This window comes from Conger conger, chromosome 2 (genome assembly GCF_963514075.1).
Source record: "Conger conger chromosome 2, fConCon1.1, whole genome shotgun sequence".
Classification (NCBI taxonomy): Eukaryota; Metazoa; Chordata; class Actinopteri; order Anguilliformes; family Congridae; genus Conger; species Conger conger.
In genome coordinates this window covers 21,631,786-21,658,764 of record NC_083761.1, presented here as the reverse complement: position 1 = coordinate 21,658,764, position 26,979 = coordinate 21,631,786, and the positions used below count along the sequence as shown (strand labels likewise).

At 44.9% G+C, this 26,979-nt stretch overlaps 1 protein-coding gene across 2 annotated transcripts; it reads left to right on the top strand.

Annotated features, from left to right (window-relative positions):
- Positions 1-927: 927 nt before the first annotated feature.
- Positions 928-15,064, top strand: LOC133111960 (synuclein-like). 2 transcript variants are annotated; one of them, XM_061222613.1, is made up of 6 exons: positions 928-1,354; positions 6,744-6,785; positions 7,294-7,421; positions 8,357-8,374; positions 11,937-11,987; positions 12,620-15,064. In XM_061222613.1, the coding sequence occupies exons 1-6, from the start codon at positions 1,234-1,236 to the stop codon at positions 12,626-12,628; spliced, it is 369 nt and encodes a 122-aa protein (XP_061078597.1). In that variant the 5' UTR covers positions 928-1,233; the 3' UTR covers positions 12,629-15,064. The 2 variants fall into 2 exon arrangements, with proteins under 2 accessions (XP_061078597.1, XP_061078605.1); XM_061222621.1 differs by lacking the exon at positions 8,357-8,374.
- The last annotated feature ends 11,915 nt before the right edge of the window (positions 15,065-26,979 follow it).

Here is a 26,979-nt window from a genome sequence, read left to right as displayed (position 1 = left end):
ATAATGCATAATGTTCTAAAAATCATGCTCATAAGATCCCCCCTTTAAGATCCTAAACTGTTTATGTCTCCATATCTGGTCATACAGCTATGCGGATATTAAACAGATTATTGTGTAATTCTTTGAGTCCAGCTCTCTCCATTTAAAATGAATTATTGTAACTCAGCAGATGGTACATTTTTCACAAGAAAGCAGGGGCCGATGGGAGTGCATCTGGGAAAGAATAACATACTCTGATGTTAGGCATCCTAACTGTCGTTATATGCAAATAAATGTGTCTTATTATTCTGCTTTATTGCACTAAACAAGGTTTTCGCTTGCAATCCAACAAGCTGCCTCTTTTTCTGATGCAGTCTCCCCTCAGAGTTCAGGGTGTTAAAAATTAATTCGCATCTAGAGAGGTGATAATCCGGGGATCAAATTCAGCTGTGTGTGTGTGTCCGTGTTTGCGTGTGCATGTGCGTGTGCACATGCGTGCCTGTACATGCCTGCCCGTGCCTGCTCTTCTGTGTTTGTATGTTTACATGTTCGTGTGCATGCTTGCTGAAGAGCGTTGTCTATGTGCGGATTTGTACTCGGAGTAAAAATGCACATGACGTAAGGGGAGATACAATGGAGATTGCAATGAGAAAACATTACATCTACAGTAAAGGACAGTGACAGCATTGCAGTACAGACATGGCGTTGTTATTTTCTCTGCTCTGGAGTGAATGAGATGCGGGCCTGTCGAATCCCGCATATTAAACATGCAGCCGGTTGGTCTGACGTCGGGGATGTGTGTGTGTGTGTCCGCCGTGCGTGCGTGGGACGGAGCGAGGAGGGGGTAGGGGGGTGGAGGGGGGGTTGAGGGGGGGATGATGGAGTGTGGGAGGAGGAGAGGAGGGGAGGGGAGGGGGCAGTCCGACTTAAATACGCTGCAGCATCCACTCGGTTCCGTCTTTCTGGAGTCCCGCTCTCACACCCACCTGCTCGTCTCTCCCTTGCTCGCTCCGTCTCTCTCTCTCTCCGTCTCTCTCTCTCCCTTCGCACGCTATCTCGCTCGTCCCAGCCCCGGCCGACGGAGCGCAGAACCTTTCCGGCTCTCTTCTCGGAGAAAAAGCGGGACAGGCACACACACACACACGCGCACTCGAGCGTGCAGAGCGAACGGTTCAGTCACACACTCGCACGCCGAACGCGTCCAGCAGCGCCAGTCGATCGTCTGAGGGGAAGAGCCGGTAGCCGCAGCCCAGGATGGATGTACTTATGAAAGGCTTTTCCATGGCCAAGGAGGGGGTGGTGGCTGCTGCAGAGAAGACCAAAGCGGGAGTGGAGGAGGCTGCAGCCAAAACCAAGGAAGGGGTCATGTATGTAGGTAGGTGCCAGTGAGGGAAGGGGGGGGGGGGGGGTGTGGGGGGGGGGGGGGGGGCTGAACATGCTAACAGAAACTTGCTTGATGAGGAAGATGACAGGACAGCAGCAGTGATGGTAGAGATTATTGTCCTGGCGGGGGGGATGGGGGGATTTGGGGGTCTGGTCAGCCCCGCTTTGGCACCCTGTGTAGAACGGCACCAGGGTTAAGGGAGAACTATGAATGGTCTTTTTTTTCGGGGGGGGGGGGGGGGCATTTGCTATAGCTGTGACAAGCTGGAGGGCTGCAGACTGCTGCAGAGGGATGGAGCAGGGGTGTGGTGTCTCAGAATTAGAGGGACAGAGTTGGAGGGGGGTGTGAAGGCGATAGAGAGAGAGAGAGAGAGAGAACAGAAATGGGAATGCGTGTAACCGAGCCCGAAAATGCTACCCTTACCGGTGACGATGCCGGCGATGACGACGGCAACGACCTTGAAACCGTGACGGCACACGTTGCACGGACTGCAGTTTCTAAAGGGGGGAAAAAGCCCCGCGTGCCTCGTGCACGATCTGTCCTTGGCTGCTTCGAGTTCCACTGTGACCCTCGGTGCTCTATAGCAAACATCTTTTTCTGCAGAAAAAAAAGAGAACATAATTCCAGGTCTGGCAGTGCTTGGAGGATACATCTGCCTGTTTAACATTGCAAATGGCCAGGTGTGCGGCAAGACCGTTTTTTGGTTTGTGAGGGCAGGACAAAATGGGGCATGATTCACTGCAGAGAGACGGAGACAGACAGGCAGACAGACAGCTAGACAGACAGATAGTGAGAGAGAGAGAGAGAGAGAGAGAGAGAGAAATTGAACTAAACAAATGAATGACCCTGTTAAAACGAGGTGTTCAGGGCCGGTGTGTGGTTGGACAGCCGGGCACCGCAGTGTCCCCAGAAGCTGAGCCCTTGTCGCAGTAAGGCGCGCTCGCCCGTGTCCACCATGTCCAGCGGCTGACGCAGCCTCCCCGGCGGTGCTGCCGTTTCGCCCGGCGGCCATTAGGGGGAGCCGGAGAGACCCACTGCGTTATGTCACTCCATCTCCACAACACCGGCAGGCTGCGTCAGCACAGGAGAGCGCACACCGTCACCGGCAAACAGACGGAGCGAGAGAGAGAGCATAGGGAAGAGAGAAGGAGAGGGGGAGAGGGAGGGGAGAGCACGCAAGACTCGTCTAAGCGCGTTGTTCGATGATTAACTCTTCTGCCATTAATTTGGGAGTTATTGCCCAGCCCGGGGGCGATCAATAAACCCAATCAACCGCCCGATCCATTTTGTTTGCTGCAACCGAGAATGCAGACATCAGCACCACACCAAGCTTAACCCATCCCCCTCATCCCCCCGCCCGCACTAGCCACCATCTTACACACGCTTTACTCTCTTACTCCCAGACGGTGGGGTTTGGAGAGCGTATGGGGGAATGCAATATCAGCCAGGGTGCTGAGAATGTTTGAGTTCTGGAGGTTGCTGTAGTTGTTGGGGTCTCCGGGCTGTTCGTGGTGTGTAGAGCAGAGCAGGGAGTGCTGAGGTGATTGGGCTGGTAAGACCACAGTGGGGTTTGGGGGTACTCAGGTGCCAGGACAGGTGTCGGCATGTTATCTCTGCAGAATGCTGCAGTAAATGTGCTCGAATTTCCCCCTGGGCGCACCTCTCTTCCCTCAAGGTCAGTTCCCCTTGGAGGACACCATCTTGTGGGGCCTGCAGGTTTTGAAATGGAGGGGAAGTTTTGCTGGTTGCTTGGTTGCTAATTCGGGGAGGGGGAGCAGTGTTCTGTAATGGTCTCTCTTCTTCCAGATGCTACACTGCAAAAAACATTTCTGCCAATGGAATAAAAAAAATGAACTTGCCAAGCAAACATTAACTTAATTATATTTTCTACTGGAGAGAAATTTGTTAGTGTTATTCCAAGACTAAAATACTTAAGACTTTTTGTAGTGTACATTTCCCCCCTCTCTCCAGGTGAGGAGATGTGGCTACAGAAAGCACCATGGATCTCCCAGCATCTGTCTCATTTTCAGATGCGTCGGATTAGGGGGCGCAGTGAGAGAAGTCACTGACAGATGGGGGACATGGAGAGGGGGTTCAGGGCTGCATAGAGGGGGTAGCAGAATTGGGAATCAGAGTGACAGTGTTCTGCAGAGGCTAGCTATTGTAACAAGATGAATTCCAGCCAGATATTGACTGTCTTTCTTTAAACAATGACCATTTTACTCGACAACCACTATTTTACTCAAGAGGCAAAGAACACATTTGCTTTAGATATATCGGTGTAAGTTAGAGCGCCGTACAGAAATAAGAATAGCAGCGGCTGGGACAGACAGGCGATTGTGATGCTGCGATCGGGAGGGGGGAGGTTGTCTGTTTTCGGGGAGCGCAGGTCGAGGCTGTGGAATAATCCCGGAGCGTCGGTGCGGCAGCTGCTCCAGCGCTCCTCCGTCACGTGAGGCGGAGCGGGGAGAGGGGGGCGGAGGGAGGCGCAAGGGAGGGAGGAGCGGGCGGGAGGCAGGCGAGCGTGCGCACTGGCCTCCGCACGAGGCGCTGGGACAGCTGCTCTGCTCGTGGGCGGTCTGGCAGTCACGCGGCCGTGCTGGGGGGGTAGGTGCGGGGAGGGTTCGGTGCGTTGTCGGATTAGGGCCGAGAGCTGCTAGGCCTGGCCCAAGAAATCGCGCGCATCAGCGCTCAATGATATTATGTGCAAATTCACACGCACATATGAACATACCGTATGCACATGCACAGATGCTTTGTACTTTGGTACAATAATTATACACGCACGTACACACACACAAACAGACATATGACTTTTAAAAGCGTGACTGTGATTCTGTCTGCTTGAACAGGATTTGCCATCAGCTACATTCTCTCTCTAAACAGCACCTATGCCTCTCAATCTCTCTGTCTTTCTCTCTCTCTCTCTCTCTCTCTCTCTCTCCTCTGCTGGTTACATAAGTACCATTTCATCATGTAGGCCAAATCTCAATCATAAAAAATGTTCCGAAAGTGCTCTGAAAGAGAGAGAGAGAGAGAGAGAGAGAGAGAGATCACTGCACAGTGGCTCTCCCTATGATTCTGAGGGGGGTATCTTTGAAAAAGGCAACAGACCAGGCCCTTAAAATAACCCTCTATGTATCTGCTTACCTGCGTCAAACTCATGAATGGGAGTAGTATTGCAGTTATCTTTCCGTCTGGAGTGGAGTGCAGAGGACAGGTTATGACACATCCCTCGTATTTGATTTGGAAGAAACTTCAAATGAACCTTCATTCTGAGCCTCTAAGAGGCTAGCTTTCACTTTAAGTTCAGAGAAAGGACAAATGACGAGGATAAATAATGAATATCTTTTTTCTATTTTTATTAGCAGTAAACGAATGTGGTGCTTTGCCATTCTTACGCATGGCTATTCCACTTAAATGGATTGATTAAATATGACCCATACAGTATATTTAGGCGAGCACTGCAGCACACCTTTTCCCCGATGGCTAAAATGGCGGTCACCGCGCCTTCGACGAGCAGCATCGGACACCAGATAGAGCGGCAGCAACGCTGCGAGGGTTTGTGTAACCGCGCTGCTCGTGTGGCTTTGTGTGTTTGTGTCACCACAGGGCTTGTGCCGCTTTGTGCGTTCCGTGTCATCACACGAAGACACTGAAGCGTCCCTCTTGTTTAGACAGCACAATGACACGGACACAGAGTAGGCTCTGAGCGTCTGATAGCTGTTCGCAGTTGTGATTATCTCACCGCACCGAGCACAACAGTCTTTGGACGGGCAGAGTCGAGTCATTTTGAGCTGGGGCGGGAGAGCAGTTTGAGACATGGGAGAAACATATACGCAGCCAGTTCTCTCAGAAGGGTGACATGCAGCTGGACAGAGACCTTCAAGAACAATGGAACATTCAGGAGAAGGAATGATTGACCATTGACCCTTTTCTTGAAGGGGTCTTTGAGAGGCAGGGGTACAGCCACTCGTTGCTTGAGGACAGAGGGATGACATCCACTTCAGACACCCTGAAACACTCTTTCAGGCTGCTAGGCCATTTCTAGCCATCAACACTGGTCACACCCCTGCTGAAAAAAGACTCAAGCTGGGTTTTGAAACAGTTGGTAGCTGGTTGACCAGTTCAGACCAGCTCACAGCTCAACATGGTTTAGCTGGTTGACCAGTTCGGACCAACTCCCAGCAATCTATGTTTTCTAATTTTCAAGCATAGCTGGAATTTACAACAGGGACATTGAACCACCGTGCAGTTTATATGCTCTCACACTTATATACAGTGCAAGTTATTGGCAGTGTGCTTTATTAATGATTCAATGGAACCAACCAAATTTAATTTAAAAAAATTTCCACAAAAATCAGGTTCCACAATTATTGGCACCCCTGGTTTAATACTTTGTGAAACACCCCTGGTAAAGATGACAGCCATGAGACTTTTCCTATAATTTGTGATAAGGTTAGAGAACACATTTGGAGGGAATTTTGACAGTAGGTATGAGGTGCTTCTCCTTGTATGCATTCAATTTTTCCACCACACATGTCAATGGTGTGTATGGCCAAAACTTTCAATTTTGGTCTTACCAGACCATAATACTCTTTTCAAGTCTTAATTCCAATGAGGTTTGGCACACTCAAGATTTTGTTTATTATGCTCAGTAAGGGCCGTCTTTATGCCATCCTTCCAAAGAGTTTGTTGGTATGGAGGTGCCATTTTATGTTTTTTTTTACTTACTGACCCCAAGATAAAACCAATCTCTGCAATTCTTAAACTGCAATCCTTGGGTTATGTATGGCCTCCCTCACCATCTTCCTTACTGTCCGTGGGGATAATATGCACTTGCATCCTCTTCCTGGCAAGTTTGCAACTATTTGATATGTTTCACACCTTTTACAGTGCTAATGGTATGTTTAACCGTTGAAGCCCATGTATTTTTTTGTTTGATTTTATTTACAATAATTGTTAGGGGTGCCAATCATTTTGGCACCTGTGGTTTTCAGAAAAACATGAGATTACTACATAAAAAACATTAGTAAATATGTAAAAAGTAAAAATAAGTAAAAATGTATATTTTTCCTGTATGTTTGAACATAAAAATATACTAGATCATTACTTTGCAAGTACACACACGCACAAACAAAAAGAGAGACAAAGAGTCTTCAAAAAAGTGATTAATACAACCTGGTTTTAAAACCTACAAGCTGCTTCCAGAGTAATTTCTCAGGGTTTCAAAACAGGATGACAGCACCCAGTTTCTGAACGTCAACCACGAGAGAGTATCGAGAGAGCCGTTTTTAAAACAGCATCTAGGCTCTGAGACAATGGAGTCAACATACCGCTGCTGAAAGTTTATGGGCCCTTTTGTTTTCTCTTTCTGCAGGCTCAAAGACAAAGGAAGGCGTGGTTTCGGGTGTAAATACAGGTAGGTTATACGCTTCCATCAGCACTACACACTGATGATATATTGCTTATGCCAACACATTTTAGCCACTGATTAAATACATATGGATCTACATAGACAGAATAGTGACTCTTTGGCTTCTTAGTCTTCATCTGCAGGTGAAAGGACCATTAGTTTCTTCTTTGCGGATGGTAAAAATAGCTTTTTCAAACAATAAAAGACAAAAAGTATTCAAAACAATTATTTCAAAGGTCACTTATTACACTGTACAAAAACATTGCTCACCTACCTCGTGTGATATTCTGGTGTTGTATTTGTGATTCTTCGTAATGACTTGGATTTGAAATTGAAAAGACAGTATCCAGAATTGAAACACAGGATGGAAACACAGGAGAGTGTAAATTGAGAACAAGGGAGAATAGGTCACCTCAAGTTAATCAAACCTGCACCACACTGAAAACATAAAGAAGGAGAGATTATTGGAAGTGGCAAATGGCAAATTAACCAATGAGTGCTCTTCCCATATTAGTGGCCAATAGGACCACTGAGCAGGCCAACATCGTGGGAGATACAGCAGTCGCCGGTGCCAACGACCTGTCCCAGAAAACCGTGGAGGGGGTGGAGAACGTGGCAGCATCGACCGGCCTGGTCAACCCGGTGAGTTGGTGTCACAGTCTTTTTTCCTGTGGGGTGGGGGAAGTAGAAGTTTCTGGAATTACTGGGAAGACTGTGCCCTGTACCTCAGCAGGCAAGGCATCCCATCTGCAATAGAACCGAGAGGGAATTATCCTGGAGATTGAAAGAGGAGGAGAGAAGATATAGGAACCTTGTATTAATTATCTTTGTCGTAACTGGTATCTTCTTTCATATCCTGGGGTTAGTGCAGCAAAGAGGTCCCTAGAGAAGCAGGGTCTGCCCATTTTTGTCATTACCTTGAAGCTAAGTTGGTTTCTTGGGTGGGCTAACTGTGTAACTAACTGTTTCAACTGTGTCAACTAACACAAAGATTTAGATCTTATTTCAACTTTGGGGGAGACAGGGAACAAGAACTTCTTTGTTGTCCCCCCTGAGATCTATGCCCATGGATTAACAACAGATACCAACAGACCGTGTAGCTCTCTGGAACCAGGCTTGGCAAGCATTGGTATTGCAAAATTATCAATTTTCCTCTGGCCTGAACTGAAATGTGACTTTAAATTATTTCATTTTAATAAGCCTGTACTACACAGTGCTGGGGACCAAAAGGATATAACTTTAGTGAGCGCCCAACTGAGTGCAACTGCAGAGTCCTTCCTGTTCCTAACCTGGTTGCTACAGCACTACATATGGGCCAACCTGGGTAAGATCATTAACCTGAGTAGTGGCTGATGAAAGCTACCAACATCTGGTAGCTCTAGGTCTTACAGATTCAGTCGTTCCTATTGTTAACCTGGTTGTTACAGCACTACATATGGGCCAACCTGGGTAAGTTCACTAACCTGAGTAGTGGTCTGAAATTGAGTAGCTCTTGGTCTCACAGCTTGAGTCATTCCTGTTGATAACCTGTAACCGTTCTGTCTTTCCATTGGGAACCTCACTGTGGATGAGGACAGGAGGAAGCCGCATACGAGGTGCTTTTTATGGGAGGGGGTCGGATAGGTCCGGGGGTGGGTGGGTGTGAATGCACAGCATGGTGTATGCAGCCGTTACCGCTCTCCAGAACTGCCTGATATCTCCTTTTTCCTCACGACTGGGATGCCTGTTTGAGGGAGGGTTGGGTGGGCAAGGTAGGCCAGGGGTGGGACTGATTGCTTTGGCTCTGCTGTGCAAGATAACAGGATAATAACACATTCCCACAATGATAACCAATGCATTTCCTTCATTAATTCAATGCTGCTCTTTGGGGACCAGCGACATCACTCTCACTGATTTCATTGGGCTGGACCAGGCGCTTCGTAATTTGTTTATAAAAATCTCAGAGGATTTGTTATTTAGTATTATAGTACCTTACCAGGACTGAATTGGAATCAAGACATAAGTTCAACTGAGCAAAATGTATGAATAATTAAAAATTACTTACACTATGATGAGACCATGGTCCCGAAAGAGAAATATTATATCCCCTACTAAACACCCTGTTTAAAACCAACCGAGTCTTGAACAAAACAATTTGATTTTTGTGCACCGGAGAGCTGTTCAGAGAACGTCCACTCCTCCACAAGGTGGCGCTTGTGGCGCTAATATTGAGTATACAAGTTGCATGCAAGTTGTATACTCAATAGTAAGAAAGTAAGCTGTTTCAGGTATGGTCATTGCTTTGGTTATAAATGCATTAATGAGAGTGCAGTGCAGTCCATAAGTATTTAGACAGTGGTACAATTAATCTTCTTTTGGCTCTGTACTCCACCATTGGTTTTGAAATTAAACAATGAATATGAGGATAAAGTGCAGACTATCACATTTAATTGGGTGATCCATGTGGCAATACATATTCCCCCATTTTAGGGGACCAAAAGTAATTGGACAATTGGCTTCTCAGCTGTTTCTGATTAGTCAGGTGTATCCAATTGTTTTCTTATTGCAGGTATAAGAAAGCTTTGAGGTCTTCGCTGGCCAATTGGCCACTTTGCAGTTACTGAGCTTACCAGTGCTGTCTTTTGTTTAGTTAAGCCTATTCTTTGACCTACTGTATGCCTCTGACAGTTTTTTCCTTATTTCTCAGCCTCATAAAGCCTTCCTTGACTTTCAGTGGTACAATTCTGGTCCTCATTTTGACAGATGACAATAACAGACTCCAAAGATGATCAAAGGCTTAGAATCAAGACTAGATACTCCGTGCTTTCTGATAACTGCACTAAGCAAGTGATTGAATACACCTGACAAATCCGAAACAACTATGAAGCCAATTACTTTGGGTCCCCTACAATGTGGGGACTACATGCATCACCCGATATGGATGTGAATACCCTTTCGGACTGCACTGTAGAAATACACTTGTTTGTTACAACATCTTCGGCCAGAAGATGCAACTTATTTAAAAAAAGGTGGGATGAGAGAACATTTATACCATAATCAGGAATGTGTTGGTGGCATGCATTGTAAGATTATGTGACAAACAGGTTTCCAGGTTTCCTAGGTTCCATCTAGTCTTTTGCAGCTGAGCTTGTTTGCTCTTTGCAGGTCGTTGTATTGAGATTCCGGCTTCAGATGCACTTTCGAGTCAGACCCATAATGCAACTATAGTCACAGCAGCTTTTTCCATCTTTACATTTTTTTGTTGCTGATATCTGCTTGTGGAAGGGCAGTTCAAGGTTATGTAGTGGGGAGGGTCTTTTTTTGGGCCTTGCTAAAAAGGTGAGGGTTATTACTGGTTGTCTGACAGCTTGACATACATCTGCAAGCAACAAAATGTTGCCAGCTAGGCCTTGGGCAAGAAATTAGGACTCCTTTGAAGAGTGAGTGTGTGTGTGTGTGCGTGTGTCTATCTGTTTGTGCATGTGTGTCTGTGTGTCTGTAAGTGTGCATGTGCGTCTGTCTGTGCTTGCATCTGTATGTCTGTATGTCTGCGTGCATGTGTGTGTGTGTGTGTGTGTGTGTGTGTGTGTGTGTGTGTGTTTGTGCTGAAAAAAACTGCTCAAGCTAGATTTTGAAACGGCGGGTAGCTGGTAATTACAAGTTGGTCATAGCTGAATTTTAGAGCAGGGTGTGCTTGTGTTTGTGTGTGTGTGTGTGTGTGTGTGTGTGTGTGTGTGTGTGTGTATGTACGTGCGTGTGTTTGAAAGTGCATCTGCTTTTCCCTCTGACTTTTTGTACCACTTAATTTAACCATGTAAAACATCTGCCCATAATTATATTACCATTCTCCTCTACAGATCTCAGAGATCTGGTCTTCACTTCCCCCTCTCCACCCAGTCTCTCTCTCTCTTTCTCTCTCTCTTCACCGCAGCATCCCTCCCTCCCTCCCTCTCAGTCTCTCTTTGCCGCAGTGAGCTCGCTCACCCCAAGCTGTCCCAGGGCTGTAAATAAACTGTCATTCAGGGAAGGGGGTGTGACACTGACACACACAGACAAGAGTGTACAGGAGATTTAAGGTTTGCTGGTATGTGTGTGTGTGTGTGTGTGTGTGTGTGGGGGGGGGGGGGGTGTTGATAGACAAAGACAGCTGTATGCATGAATGCATTAACCTGCTTCTACAGTGACTCAGCATGCTTCTGCAGCAACTGCATTGCAGTCTGACGGATTCTCTTAACTAAAACGGGAGAAATAAGCCTTTCCTCACTCCCAGGCTCTGTCACTAACACCATGATGGCTTCTCCACAGTATTCCATGTCCATGCCTCTCTTTCTTTCTTTCTTTCTTTCTTTCTTATCACAGCCTGAATCCATTAGGATTTCTCTTGCATGTACATTTATGTTTGTGTGTTAGTATTTTAACTTCAAAATGAAAAGGTGAGTATAGTCACTGCTGCTGAATTATTTAGATGGATGTAACCCTGTTTTAAAACGGAAGTAAAAGCAAATATGGTATATTTGGAAATGAATGAATACATAATGAAATGAAATATGGGCACACTATATTTCTGTTTAAAATGTTTGCACATTCATGCAATGATCTTTCATAAAGATTGCCCTCACCAAAACATTTCTTCTAACCCCATGAGGGACAATAGTCCAGATCAACATTTTGTCCTTTGGTTTACAGCAAAACTCAACCATTACTCGCAAAACTACTGTTGCGGACAAAAATGAACTGAGAAGGCAAATGTTTATTGAATCCAGGCCAATAAGTGAGCCCAGAGGTAAACCCCATCGGTGTTGCTTTGGCAACACTTGATACTTCCTGTCCTGGAAATGAAGCTTATTTGAATCCGCTGAATTGGTGAATATTTGAATACCATCCACCTGGCCTGGCTACATCCAGCGCTGGGTGTGTGGTGTGTGACAGTGGGTTGATCGGGGGTCTACAGACACATCCGCTGTGCATGCAGGGGTCGGCTTCTGATCGCTCAGACCGGCTGGGTCTGCCTGCAAGCGCAGGGGTTAACGGGACACATGTTTAAGCTGAAGGCACGAGATTTGGGCTGCTAGCCATGCCCCATGCTGCTGGAAGGCCGGGTCTTTGGCTCCCATGCAGAGGAAGGGGGGGTGCCTCCATGCTATTTGGCTAATGTAGCCCCCCTTTCTGTGCCCATAGGCTGACTACTCTCACGGTGGAGCCATGGAGCAAGGCGGGGATGGAGGCGAGGTGAGTGGGGCACATGAGGCGGGGGTACACGCACACGCATGTATGCACACACACACAGGCACGCACTCACACACACACAGACATACACACACACTCACGGGTACGCACGCACTCACACACACAGACATACATACACACACTCACAGGTATGCACTCACACACACACACAGATGTACACACTCACACACATACAGACATACAGACACAGGCACACACTCACACTCACACACACAGATATGCACTCACACACACAGACATACACAAATGCACATACGCATACACGCACTCAAGCACATATACACACAGGTACGCACTCACACAAACACACATGCACACACACTGGCACACACACATACATGCATGCACACACACACACAAATGCACACACACATACACACACACAAGCATATATTCATACATGCACACACACATACGCACACACTCACAATTTACAAATGTATGTCTTTGCCATTAGAGAACAGTCAATCATTTCTGTTTCTGTGAAAATTATTATCATGTTTACAGCACATTGTTACATTACATTCTTTGACTGGTTTTTACAGTGTAATAATATAGTTGTAGCTTGTTTATCTCTCAATCTCTCTCTCTCTGTCTTTCTCGTTCTCTCATAGGGGTATTAGTCCTGTGTCCAGGGATCAATTGCATTGACCCCCATGACCCCCGCCCTCTGCCAGCAGGAGACCCCTCCCAACTTGCCTCACCCCTCCGAGACAACAGATGTTACTAATATTTTTTTGTGATATTATGGAAAAGTCCCCAGTCCCCACATATCCCTGCTCAGTGTCACTTAGCTTTCCCATCCACATCGTCTGATATTGATGTCTCAATGCCTCCTTTACTGCACACACCAATGTCGATGTCACACCTCCCCCATCACGCGCGTGCACATGTGCACACACGTACATACGTAAATTTACACACGCACACACAAATACAATACACCAGATACTCTCAAACAGGCACACACACACACACACAATTCTAGTACATGCACACACCACACGCCCATACAATCTCTCCCCTTGGCAGAGAGGAACTTCACTGTTTTGTGACAGCGAGGAAATGAAAGGGAGTGATGACAACGGTATTGGAGTCACTGAGCAAGGAGACGAAAAGCTGGGGGCTGCCACATTTAGTGACGTGAAAGCTGGTGTACATTCATGGCAACTAATGCTTTTCTCATCCAGTAATAATAGTTGTAATTACTGTGTATTCATTTGCATAACTTTGTTTACTGATTAAGAGCTCTTTAATTGATATCTCTCGCCCTCAGTGCCCAAAATGCCACCCCCACACCAACCCAACCCTCACCCCTTTCTCACATATGACCCCCCAATGAAATCCCATTCAGGGTTCAAGGAGCAGGGAGGTCAGTCAAGTAGGCAACCTGTGAGCATCTGGGTTTGGCTCCTCGTAGCGGATGAGAAGTTAACTCTTGTCAGAGGCAGTTATTTTACCCAATGAAAGCTGTTGCCCTGTTACTCGTAAGAGGAATACTGGGGCGAGATCAAGTGTTCCACGTAGCAGGGCTGTATCTGTCCATCTGGACACGGAATGAGAGAGGAGGAAAGGGACTATTGCAACCAGTAACTTCTTTAAAAAAAGTAAAAATTTGACAAAAACAAACATAGCGCCAGTAACCATTTGGGATTGATGAAGTAACTGAGTGACGAGGTGGTGATGTACCGTAAGCTGCCAAGGGGGAATGCTGGGATGGCTGGAGGTTTGGCCCTAGAGGAGAAAGATTTTTTCCATCCCAACGTCTGACTTCCATCTCTGCTACACCACCACCCCCCTCCTCCCCGCCCCTCCCCACGACCCCACGACCCCGTGACCCCTGTCACTCAACACTGTGTTTAGCCCTTCACCCAGTCTTGTGTTTGCGTTAGGTGACTAGAACAGGTCTTTTGAACATCGCAGAGTTGTTTTGTTGAAACCATTGGAAACTAAAGACTGCATGTTGCCTTACAGTGTCAGCGCTCACATAATATGTACAAACACACACACACACACACACACCTAAACACATGCACTCCCTCATTTCCACGTGTGCTGTCACCTGAGTTTGTGTTGTGGCTGCGTCAGTATATCTATGCCAGGCGTAAATTAAACAAACATTCTATAGCGAAAATACATTGACAAACTGCGATAATGTTTTCTATGTCTCACTACCCCATCGGATGGCTCTTTGTCATGTAATTGCCAGCAATATGTTTATAGATTTTTTGGGATTTTTACTTCCCACATATGATCTAATTGTAGTTCCAGAAACTGCAGTTATAAGACTAGCTGTAGTTGTTTTTTGTGAGGTTACAACAGGGCAGAGTTAGAGAGGTCCTCTGGAGGTATCTTCAGCTGGGTTCTCCTGAGGTGAAAATGACAATGTAGACAAGGGCCTGTATCTCACTTTAGGCAGACCTGTGAAAGCAGAGTTCAGTGAACCCATTTGGGGAAGACTCAGGTTAGTGTCTTTCCTTCGAACCTCCCCTTTGATGTCAAACCTCCACATTTTAGTTTCAGTTCCAGCACCAACCCTGGAGGAAACAGCCATGTTCTCTCCACCAACCTTTAAATGATGGTGCCTCCCAATGTTTGAATCACCAAAGATCATACACCATATATCTCTTCTTGTGTGTTTTTGTCCCGAAATGTGAGGCGCATAAGCATTTTCTTTTGAACAAACTCCACTCCCTCTAGACCAGCAAGGTGTCCCCTTAAATATTGTCCTATTCTTTGGATGTTTGCCCATGGTTCAGCTCTGCTTACTGTTTTTCTGCATGGATGAAGCAGTTATACTAAGCCCTCTACAAGTGTGGCTAAACTGTAAGCAGAATCCAACTAGCAAATGTCTAAGGTAGAATGTAGCAAGACATGCTGATTTACCCTGCCATACATCTGCAACATCAAACATAGGCACACACACACACACACACACACACACACATACACACACACACACACACACAGATGTGCACCATGTTTGAGTTGGCATCAAAGCAGACAAGCTGATTTTATAAACTGTACAAGTGAAATAAAGGCAGTTTTGGTGAAATCCAGGCTATGTGTCAGGGTTATTTGTTCTGCAGGGTAAGCCAGCTTGTCTCTGAGAGATAGCGGTGGGCATCTTGACCCAACTGAATAGGCTCTTCATTTACTTTATAAAGCCAAAATACTCAACTGTTATGTAGCATTAGTGGGCCAGCAGGGGGACTCTTTTCCTCTATCTAATGCAACGCAATAATAAAGTACTTTGGGCATTTGGCTCTTCCACCTGCTTTTCCGCCTTGTTGCGATAGCCTAGCCTGAGCAATAATGTAACTTGTGGAGGGACTACATTTAGAATATAGTAGTTCAATAAAATGTAAATCATTAAATGTATTTCTCTAATTTAATTTCTCGGTGGCACGGATGGTGCAGTGGGTAGCGCTGCTGCCTCAAATCAAGGAGGTCCTGGGTTTGAATCCCTGTCGGCCAGGGCCTCTCTGTGTGGAGTTTGCATGTTCATTGGAGAGTCTAAATTGCCCAATTTTGTGTGTGTGTGTGTGTGTGTCCTGCGATGGACTGGTGACCTGTCCAGGGTGTATTCCTGCCTTTTGCCCAGTGTATGCTGGGATAGGCTCCAGTCCCACTGCAACCCTGTTCAGGATAAGCAGGTTAGGATAGTGAATGAATGAATGAATGAATTTAATTTCTCACCATAAACTCCCATCAGGGGCGTAGGTTTCATTTCAACATTAAGCGGGGGGGTTTGGGTGTTCTCCCCCAGGAAATCCTGAGCATCTCTCACTTCATTTCTTGCATTCTGGTACATTTTTATGAATTTGCTCTTCTTCTGCATCAATTTACTGTGCACATTTATTTTATTTATGTAAAGGAAAAGACATCATTCAGGGAGGCTTCCCATATAGTAACTGTTCGATGGCTTTTAAGCACATTCCAAATCGAAATCTTCACATTTCCCTCAGTCCAGCTTCCTCATTGTTCGCCACAAATCTTTCAGACCGTTTGCAAACAGAATGCTAACGGGAAAAAAATTTATTGTTTGCAAACGTTCGCCTGTTTGCTGAACTTTAACGCACCTCAGATAACTTCAGGCTAGAACTAGATTTACGTTTGCGTTTCATCCGCAGATACTCTCATTCAGAAACATTGAAGGTAAAACAAGCGTGGTAACTACTTACACTAGACTCAGTATACTATCATGCTTCCGCAACGGTAGACATACAGCAACTGCGAGTCAGCGAGGCCGGCAGACCCAGCAAGGTTAAGATGGTATGGTCCTGTAGGGGTGTAAGAAATAATTGTAAAATAGGTAAGAAGGATATCTAAGCGTTTAGACCCTCTGTGCTGTTATTTTTACCTGTAATGGGGAGGAGGTTATCATTCATTATGTTTTGGGGGGGAGAAATTGACCTCTTCTAAATATTGAGGGGGACATGTCCCCCCTGCCCCCCCCTAAATCTACGCCCCTGACTCCCATTACGCATGAAGCCAAACGTAATGACCTTTGGTAGAAAAGCACTGTGTCTGCCAAATTTTATAATTGTATTTTTCTATGAAATTGTATTATAAGACTGCATGTCACTTGACTGTCAGCGCTCACATACTGTAATATGAGCAAACACACACACACACACACACACACACACACACACACACAGTGTCACCTTTGTGTGGTGGCTGCATATCATAATAAATGGTAAATGGTAGGCATTTATATAGCGCCTTTATCCAAAGCGATGTACAATTGATGCTTCTCATTCACCCATTCATACACATACTCACACACCGACGGCGATTGGCTGCCATGCAAGGCACCGACCAGCTCGTCAGGAGCATTTGGGGGTTAGGTGTCTTGCTCAGGGACACTTCAACACAGCCCGGGCAGGGGATCAAACCGGCAACCCTCTGACTGCCAGACGACTGTTCTTACTGCCTGAGCCATGTCGCCCCATGTAATACCTGTCCCAGGCGTAATTTAAACAAACATTCTACTCAAAAAAGTACATTGACAAAATGTAATGTTCTTGCCAGCGATGTTGTACTGTACATGCTCAGCAATATAGCATGAGATCAAATGCTTTTTAAATCCACCTCACATAGGACAATGCGCTTGCAAACTGAAAGTTATTTGTTTCATTGTTACAGTTTTTTTTCAATTGCTAACACACTAAAACTGGTTTGTTTAGCCAAAAACTCCCAAATTATTACGTCAGCTCTCAGAGGACCAACATCATATTCACCCTATTGATTTTTTCTCGCCATGGCGGTGGAGGGTGTACAATCACAACCATTATGTGTGGGAACATCTCGTGCAGGCTTTGGAGGAGATGTTGCGCTTGAATCCATCCAAAGGGGGATCAGGCATACCAGGTCCGGGTTCCCATGAGCATGTGTGCCACTCGGAAGGCTGACTTCATCCCTGCATATGCCTCCCTCCAGTCCCTACAATTCCTTGCCCTAACTGAGACCTGGATCACACCTGACAACACCGCCACTCCCGCTGCCCTCTCATCCTCCTTCTCCTTCTCGCACACTCCCCGGCCTTCTGGCCGTGGCGGTGGTACTGGTCTTTTAATTTCCCCCTCGTGGAAATTCTCTGTTCTCCCCCTCTCTGACCTGTCCATATCCACTTTTGAATTCCATTCTGTTGCAGTATCCTACCCTACTAACCTTTTTATTGCAGTTATCTATCGCCCTCCAGGGCCCCTGGGAAGCTTCCTTGATGAGCCAGACACCCTTCTCAGCTCCTTCCCTGAGGATGGCACCCCGCTGATTCTCCTTGGAGACTTCAACATCCACCTTGAAGCCTCCCAGGCTGCTGCCTTCCTACCGCTACTCCACTCCTTCGGCCTCTCCCTGCAACACTCTCCTCCAACCCACAAGGCAGGCAATGTCCTAGACCTTGTCTTTGTGAGGAACTGCTCATGCTCTGATTTCACGGTTACCACTCTGCATACATCTGATCACCACTTCATCTCATTCTCCCTCCCTCTTCCTCCCCATCCTCCTCCCCCTCCTCCCACCTACCCTTCCTCAGCCCGCCGTAACCTCCGCTCCCTCTCACCCTCTTCCTTTGCCACCACTGTCACCGCCTCACTCCCCCCTCTCGAATCCTTCTCCAAACTCCCCGCTGACTCTGCATCTGCCGCCTCCTCCTCCTCAGTCCTCCTTCGCTGCTGATGACTTTGCTGATTTCTTCGATGAGAAGGTCACAGTCATCCGCAGATCCTTTACAACCATCGCTGCCCTCACTGTGCCCTTCCCCCCCTCTAGGCTCATCCCTTCCTTTTCCACTTTCTCCCCCCTTACAGACTCTGATGTTTCTCAACTCACCGCCCTACAACCTGTGCCCTTGACCCTATCCCCTCTTCTCTTCTCCAAACTATCACACCTGACATTCTCCCATTTGTCACCTCCCTTGTCAACTTCTCCCTGTCTTCCGGCTGTTTTCCGGCATCCTCCAAGAGGGCCCACATCACTCCACTGCTAAAAAAGCCTACTCTGGATCTCTCCATCATCCAGAACTACTGCCCGGTATCTCTTCTTCCTTTCCTTTCTAAAACTATAGGATGAGCCGCTTCTATTCAACTTTCTTCTTTCTTTTCTAACAACAACCTGCTAGACCCCCATCAGTCTGGCTTCAGATCGGGCCACTCGACAGAGACTGCGCTCCGCTCCGTCAGTGAGTCACTCCATGCCGCACGAGCAGCCTCCCTCTCCTCTGTCCTCATTCTTCTAGATCTCTCTGCTGCCTTCGACACTGTGGATCACTCCATCCTCCTGTCTGCCCTGTCAGCAACGGGCATCTGTGGCACAGCCCTGGACTGGATTGAGTCCTACCTCTCTGGTCGCTCCTTCCAGGTTGCCTGGGCTGGTTCGGTATCGACACCTCGGCCCCTCGCCACAGGAGTTCCCCAGGGCTCAGTCCTAGGCCCACTTCTTTTTTCTCTTTACACTTGCTCCCTTGGCCCTGTGATCACTGCACATGGGCTATCCTACCACTGCTACGCGGACGATACCCAACTCTTCGTCTCGTTCCCGCCGTCTGATACGCAGGTTTCAGCCTGTATCTCCGCTTGCCTGAGGGACATCCAGAGCTGGATGGACAACCACCATCTAAAGCTCAACCCAGGCAAGACTGAAATGATATTCATCCCTGCTAATACCTCTCCCCATCTGGATCTCTCCATTTCCCTCGGGGATACCACACTCACGCCGTCACCCAGTGCAAGGAACCTCGGCGTGGTGATGGACAGCAGACTGTCCCTTTCCGAGAACATTGCGGCGGTGACCCGGTCTTGCAGGTTCTTCCTATACAACATACGGAGAATCCCTTATCCTTATCTTTGTTGTACAGGTAGCAGTTGAAATTGTACTTCCCTCTAGGGTCTTTCAGCGAACTTATCCCTGGTTGTGGTTATGCACTTTGTTGTACGTCGCTCTGGATAAGAGTGTCTGCCAAATGCCAATAATGTAATGTAATGTAATGTGTGATGTGGATGACATTTTATGGCCTGGCCCAGCCCAGAGACGAGGATCAAGCTGACAATGCTGAGGAGTGTGGATTGTAAATTATTCTCTACATTGCGGTTTTTGTTTGTAGTTCTGCATATACTTATAGTTATTTTTGTAATGCTACTCTCCTTTGAAATCACTTTTTTTGTTCCTTGAGTTGTGTATACAATACAGTAATTTTCACTCAGCATTACTTTTCAGTATTGTAAATAAAATATATGGAAATTTACACACCCTCATTTGTTAATAGTTTAACATTGCAAAGATGAAAATCTGAAAACCAGAAAATAAGCATATAACTCCTGATTCACTTCTATGAAAGGTTTTAAATGTAGTGCTTTGAATTTATCTGTATCTACATTGTCTGTGTTTTTGATGGTTTGTGTGTGCCATATGGATGTTTGAGGGTTGATCTGTAGTTTTGGGATTGTGTTAGTAGTATTGAGGGAAAGGGAGTTGTTTCATAAAATGTGTCTTAGAAATTATCTGCATTGCATTGTAATCAAAAACACTGAGCAATTTGCTTGGGTATGTTACCGTACTTTTCCACCAGTCAATAAATGCGTCTCTAACAATGAAAGCTAGAGAGACAAAGAGATCCTCACCTAAAAGAGCCCATCCCTGGACCATTGGCATTCCCAGAATGTCACAGATCCTTTCTGAACCCTGTTCAGCCCAAGCTATTAAATTATTGTTCAATGAATCTTCTTCCTGCTATTTTTAATATTATTTAAATGGCTGTAATTGCATAACTCAAAACTCTTTTTTAGCAACTTACACCATTGCATACTTTTAACCGTTTGCACCATTTTATCAACTTACAGGTTTTTTTTTAGACACTAACACCGGGACTTGAAACACAATAACCAAAACCTTACACTTATATATCAAACCTATACCATTTCTGCAAACATATAAGCCCATTCTTTGTTTCCACACAGATTACAATTCTAAATCACACTTTTTGTGAAACTACAACTCACTCACTTTTTGTGAAACACTTCTCCACTTTTGGTACAATTCTCACAAATTGAATTTCTTGCATTCACATGGAAAGCACCACCATTCAAAATCCTAAACACAAATGATCAATTGGCCACATTACTTCATCAGCAGTTTAAATCCTAGTTACAAACAGTTTAAATTAGCTATCCAAATTTACACATTATTAAAGGGCCACAGGTTTGCTCTCCAGTATTGGTGAAATATACACTCAGCGAGCACTTTATAAGATATTTATTAGACTTATTTTTTAGAATTCTACTGCTGTAGCCTATCCACTTACAGTTATGATGCGTTGTGTGTTCAGAGATGCTCTTCTACATACCACTGTTGTAATGTGTGGTTATTTGTGTTACTGTCACCTTCCTGTCAGCTTTCACCACTCCGGCCATTCCCCTCTGATGTCTCTCATTAACAAGGCATTTCTGTGTGCTGAACTGCTGCTCACTGGATTTTGTTTTGTTTTTTGCACCATTCTTTGCAAACTCAACAATCATTCCATGGTCAAAGTCACTTAGATCACATTTTTTCCCCATTCTGATGGTTGATGTGAACATTAACTGAAGCTCCTGACACTTATCTACATGATTGTCTGTTTTGCACTGCTGCCACACAATTGGCTGGTTAGATAATCGCATGAATAAGTAGGTGTAATAAAGTAAAAATGTTCTTAATAAAGTGCTCGATGAGTGTAGATGCCAGTACTGCAGTGAGAGGAAGAGGTAAAGAAAGAGTAAGAATAAGAGGTGGAGGAGGAGGATGAGAAGTATACATTCTCCAACACCATGCCCACCTTAGCCACTACAATACTGCCCACCATTTGGACACCCTCTACAACATGATTGCACCACGGGTCGGATACGTCATGCCACGAGTTACCTGCCACTGCTTGGCCAGTGAAAACATCGCCTGTAGTCGCAAGTAGTTCTGGCAGAAAGATGTAGCCAAAAAATTTTTTTTTCCATTTTGATAGTTATAATTCAGTCTACTGTATACAGTATTTATAGAGAACACCTTGAATACAATGTAGAGAACATATTGAATACCAACAGTATTCAAGATGTTTTATATAGTATTTTATGATATTGGTTAAATATTAAATATTAAATATTGGTATAATATTGGTTAATATAATGCTCTTGTGGTTTTTGTTTAGAGTTTTGAGAACTTGAGGTATGGTTTCAGAAAATGTGTGTAAACAATCATAATAATATAAAGGTTTTCACCTATATTATAAATTTAAACTCACAAGAGAGAATAAAGAAGCTGCAGGTCATCAAAAATGTATGTAAGCATGTAATATATCATATCTGACGGCGCAAATAAACAAATGCATCAATGCCATTAAAGGACTGTGACTTTTGCATGAAATACAGTACCCATAGGATGCTACACCAGAAATTGACTACTTTTTGGTAATGAACCAAACCAAAGTTTTGGAATTCGGTGAAAATTAGATATTATGGCCAACATCAGCCAGTGATACTTGCACACTGAAATCTTTCCTCTGGCCTTAATAATCACAAAGATTCTGCTACTGGTGAAAGTATTGGAGATAAGTAGATTCACATTTATAATGAGTTCAGTTCAATGTGTGATGTAACATTTTAACTTTGAACAATGGTAAGGAAGCAATGATGCAGTGTGATGCATGGTAACAAGACACATGATCAGAGTGGATTTACTAGTTTGGAAGGGCGTTTTTTTTTTTTTTAAATGGTTGGCATTTTATATAGCACCTTTATCCAAAGTGCTGTACAATTGATGCGTCTCATTCATCCATTCATACACACACTCACAGCAATTGGCTGCCATGCAAGGCACCAACAAGGTCGTCAGGAGCATTTGGGAGTTGTGTCCTGCTCAGGGACACCTCGACACAGCCCAGGCGGGGGATCAAACCAGCAACCTTCCAACTGCCAGACAACTGCTCTTACTGCCTGAGCCATGTCACCCGCCCATGTTGGCTTTTATGAACCTACCCAAGCCTCCAGTCCTGAAATATCTGACAGGTGTGCCTGTCCCACAAAGCCAAGGGAATTCCGAAGCCCTGCACAGCCCATACCGATGGCAGGCGAGTCAGGGAACTAAATAAAAATAGAAAAACAAGAGCTGACAAGCAGCCCAGATGACTACTCGGTGAAGAAAGTGCACACCCAGGAAGATTTCTCAGCATATCAGGGGCCCAGGGCATTTAACGCACTTTTTCTGGTTGACAATTTTGGTTCTTTCGGCTCTGTACTCCAGCACATTGGATTTGAAATTAAAAATAAGGAATATGAGGTCAAAGTGCAGACACTCACAAATAATTAGAGGGTATTTACACGCTTGTTGAGTGATCCTTTTTAAACATAGACCAAAAGTAATTGGACAGCTGTTTTACATTTGTCAGGTGTATTCAATTGTTTTCTTAGTGGTGGTATAAGAAAGCTTAGAGTATCAGTTGCCTTCTCAGCTGTTTCTGATTTTCTGTTTCTGTCCCTAGAATCAAGACTAGATACTCAAGCTTTCTTATACCACCACTGCAAACAATTGAATACACCTGACAAATGGAAAACAGTTGAGAAAGCAACTGTCCAATTACTTTTGGTCCCCTAAAATGGAGGGACTATATTATTAAATGTTACTCTCAATCAAAACTGTTAGCCAAGTAATATATTATTATTTTAGGAAGTAACTTCCCCAGCACTGCTTATGGCTTGGGAATGTATGGGGCCGTTACTGGAACTGGCTCACTTTTCTTTATTGATGGTATGACTGCTGAAATCAGTCAACCAAATCCAACCAAATGCCTCAGAACTCATTGGACAGCTCTTCACCTTGGAGCAGGACAATGGGGGGAAACATGCTGCAAATGCAACCAAGGCGTTTTTCGGGGCCAAATGTTCTTGATTGGCCAAGTGAATTGGCCCTCCTGAATACAATTGAACATGCATACAAACAGGAACTGAAGATAGTAGCAGTACAGGCCAGGCAAAGCATGCCCTGAATACCCTGAATCTGGTGTTGTCTGTGGACCACACACTTCAGACAGCCGACTAATACAAAGGATTCCTACACGGATCACCCAATAAAAATGGAAAAACCCATTGCAAAACCCACAGGCAAAGTGATCAGCTTCAAAGTGATGGACAAGTGTGATAGACAGGTAAAGCCGGACATTATCTTGAGACTTTCTCCAAATAAAATGATTAATTCTCAACTTTCAGCTCTCAAGCATTGTTTTTGATTTTGTTTGGACCAAAATGTAAACAAAATGAACATAAAAATGACTGCCAGTTGATTCTTAGTGTGCATGTTTCTAAGAGGGAGGGAGGGTGAGAGAGAAACAGAGAGAGACAAAGAATGCTTACTATTTGTCATGGCTACTGTACACGTGCGTGAATGCTTGTGTACTTGGTGTGGACAATGGTTTGATATGGCTCCTGGCACCATGCTGTGGGGAATAATCTATGCAGGGGTACAGTTGTACGCAGGTCTCCACTGATGTGTAAAACAGCTGTGTTCCTTTGAGAGAGGCTATTTGAGGCAGTCGATGCTGGCAGAGGATGGAATAGGATAATAGAGGGTGGAAAACAGTTGTAAGAGCCATTAGATGATGACAGAGGGTGTGAGCGTGTGATTTTACATGGTTGAGGGCAGCAGGATCTGTGTTACAGAAGTGAAAGGTGACAGCGGATGTAGAAAGAGGGTAGAGAGTAACAGGGCTTATTCCAGTCACCTATCTTTCATCTCTAATCTCTTTTTCTGACCCATAAATCTTTAAAAAAAACATCTTTAAAGTGAAGCTTAAAAAAACTCTAAATTAAAATCAAGTCCAACCGGTATTGAAGACAACCCGCCCTGATTTGTGCGTGAGGGTGTTTGTGTCTCGTAAATACTGCATGTTATGGGTGTGCACGTGTCTTGTTTAGGCGTAGGCATTTATACGTTTGTGCTTGTCTCCTTGTCATACCCTACTCATACAGACAGACCCACAGAGATATGGGCCGAACCAAGAAGGGGTGAAGGTCACCAAACTATATAAGCCTCTCTGCCTGCCACACACCTGCACACACTGCACCTTATCATCACAGGAGACGAGAACTCACAGACAAAGTGCAATATAAGAAACATGAACGTTTTCGAAGGAATTAAGAACGCAGTCAGCGGGGGTGATGAAGAGAGCAGCGGAAACAGCACCCTGGATGGTCTGATGAACACTGTAGGTGAGTGTCAATCGAATACAGAATCTAATCAGATGCTAGGGCAGCACATGGGACAACAGCCGGGTTCTGCTATGTGTGCTCATATAAGCAGATAATCATAAGTGAACTGCATTTATAAGTTTAATTTTTAAATGAAAATAGAAATCTTGTAAGCTCATTGGGCTTTGAATATTATTGTTTTTAGACAAGTATACAATACAGTTTAAATAATTTTAATCATGAAAAAACTTGTTTAAGCAGTTGTTTTAATGTTGTGCGCATGTTGTGGCTGATTGGTGTATGTGGATACATTTATAAGGTGCTTACATGCTCCAGAACAAGCACGATGGGTTTGGTCATACAATAGTACTACACTATCCACCTTTCACTGAAGGCCACGGATACCAAGCAAGGAAGTCTGATGACTGTTAATAGAACAATGGTGACATGCGACTGAACTGCATTTTTTCACATCATACTTTGGAATAATCTGGCTGCAATTAGAAGCTTAAAAATAGTAGAGGTAGCCTGCTCTATTTTCACTTGTGGAGGGAGTAGTAGAATTGTGGATTCACATCCAGCCACTTGCAATTGTTTCCATGAAACTTAAATAAGCAATCAGCCGCCATTTTCACTCTGTCCTGATTTACTGGTGATTTAGCGATTCACTTACAACATGGAGATGCATTATCATATTAATGCAATACTGTACCATAATAAAGCATTATTGTCCAGTGCTGGGCTGAAAGTGAGATTTCCTCACCCAAGACCCGTCTGTGCCAGCAGCCAAAGCTAACGATGGAAAATATGTGGGGAAATATGTCCCTGTATTATACACGTTTGCACTACCCTATATTACATATAGTAGTTACTGCATCATATAATGCATAGTAGCATCTAGAATATGAATGATGATGAAACTCTGCTTTACATTATGTAATTATCCATGTTGTGCATGTTTCTTTTCAGGAGGTATGTGTTCAAGTGGAAACAATGAGGATAAAGGGAGCAGTGGAGGTAATTCAACTACACCAATCAGTGTCTCCCTACACACTAGAAACTCCCATAGTTAAGACTAATGACATAATTAAGACTAATTACAGACCATTCATTTGGCTGCATTATTTTTTCTGTATTTTAATTTACTGCTACATGACACTGTCTAGAGGTGGCATGGATGGTGCAGTGGGTAGCACTGCCACCTCACAGCAAGGAGGTCCTGGGTTTGAATCCCTGTTGGTCGGGGCCCCTCTGTGTGGAGTTTGCATGTTCTCCCTGTGTTTGTGTGGGTTTCCTCCTGGTCCAAAGACATGCAGGTTAGGCTGATTGGAGAGTCTAAATTGCCCATAGGTATGAGTGTGTGAGTGAATGTTGATTGTACTCTTAACTTCTGATTTTCTGTATGTTTACACTAGGACTCGGAACTGTACTGTCCTCTCAGGTCCTCTTTGCACTTGTTCTTGTGTTTAATTTGCACTTGTTTAAGTTGTACGTCGCTCTGGATAAGAGCGTCTGCTAAATGCCATGTAATGTAATGTAATGATGGTGTGTTAATAGATGCTACAGGTCCTGTCACATTTAAAAAAAAATAAAGCCCACCTGCAATATTGAAAAATTCATGGCATCTAATCCTACATCAGTTTCACCCTTCTTCCCTCCATTGGAAAAACATGGTACTGCATGTTGGGAAATTTATGTAGGAATTGATCCCATGCATTTTGAAATATGGCAGGTGGTCTTTATTTTGTTATATATGTGGGGGGGGGGGGGGGGTGGAGGTCACCAAACCCTATAAGCCTCTCTGCCTGCCACACACCTGCACACACTGCACCTTATCATCACTGCCTGCCACACACCTGCACCCGCACCCTACCCTCCACCAATACCCACCTCCTGCTCACCCCCACTGCACATCTCCGTTCTATGGGTGACAGGGCGTTTAGTGTAGCTGGCCCCAAACTCTGGAACTCCCTCCCACTTGCACTACGGAAAATCACCTCACTGTCCACCTTCAAATCCAAGCTCAAAACTCACCTTTTCACTCTTGCTTTTCCTCCCTACTCCTAACTGACCCCTCCATCTCACTCTCGCCATGTCCCATCCTATATTGTTGTTTGTTGTTTTATATACTTTATTTTATTTTATTGTCTACATTTTTGTATAGTGTCTTTTAATAAGTGTACAGTGTCTGTCCCTATATGTTGTTTTATGACTGCTACTTGCCACTACTGTAACAGTGTCCTTGGGTGATGTGAAAGGCGCTT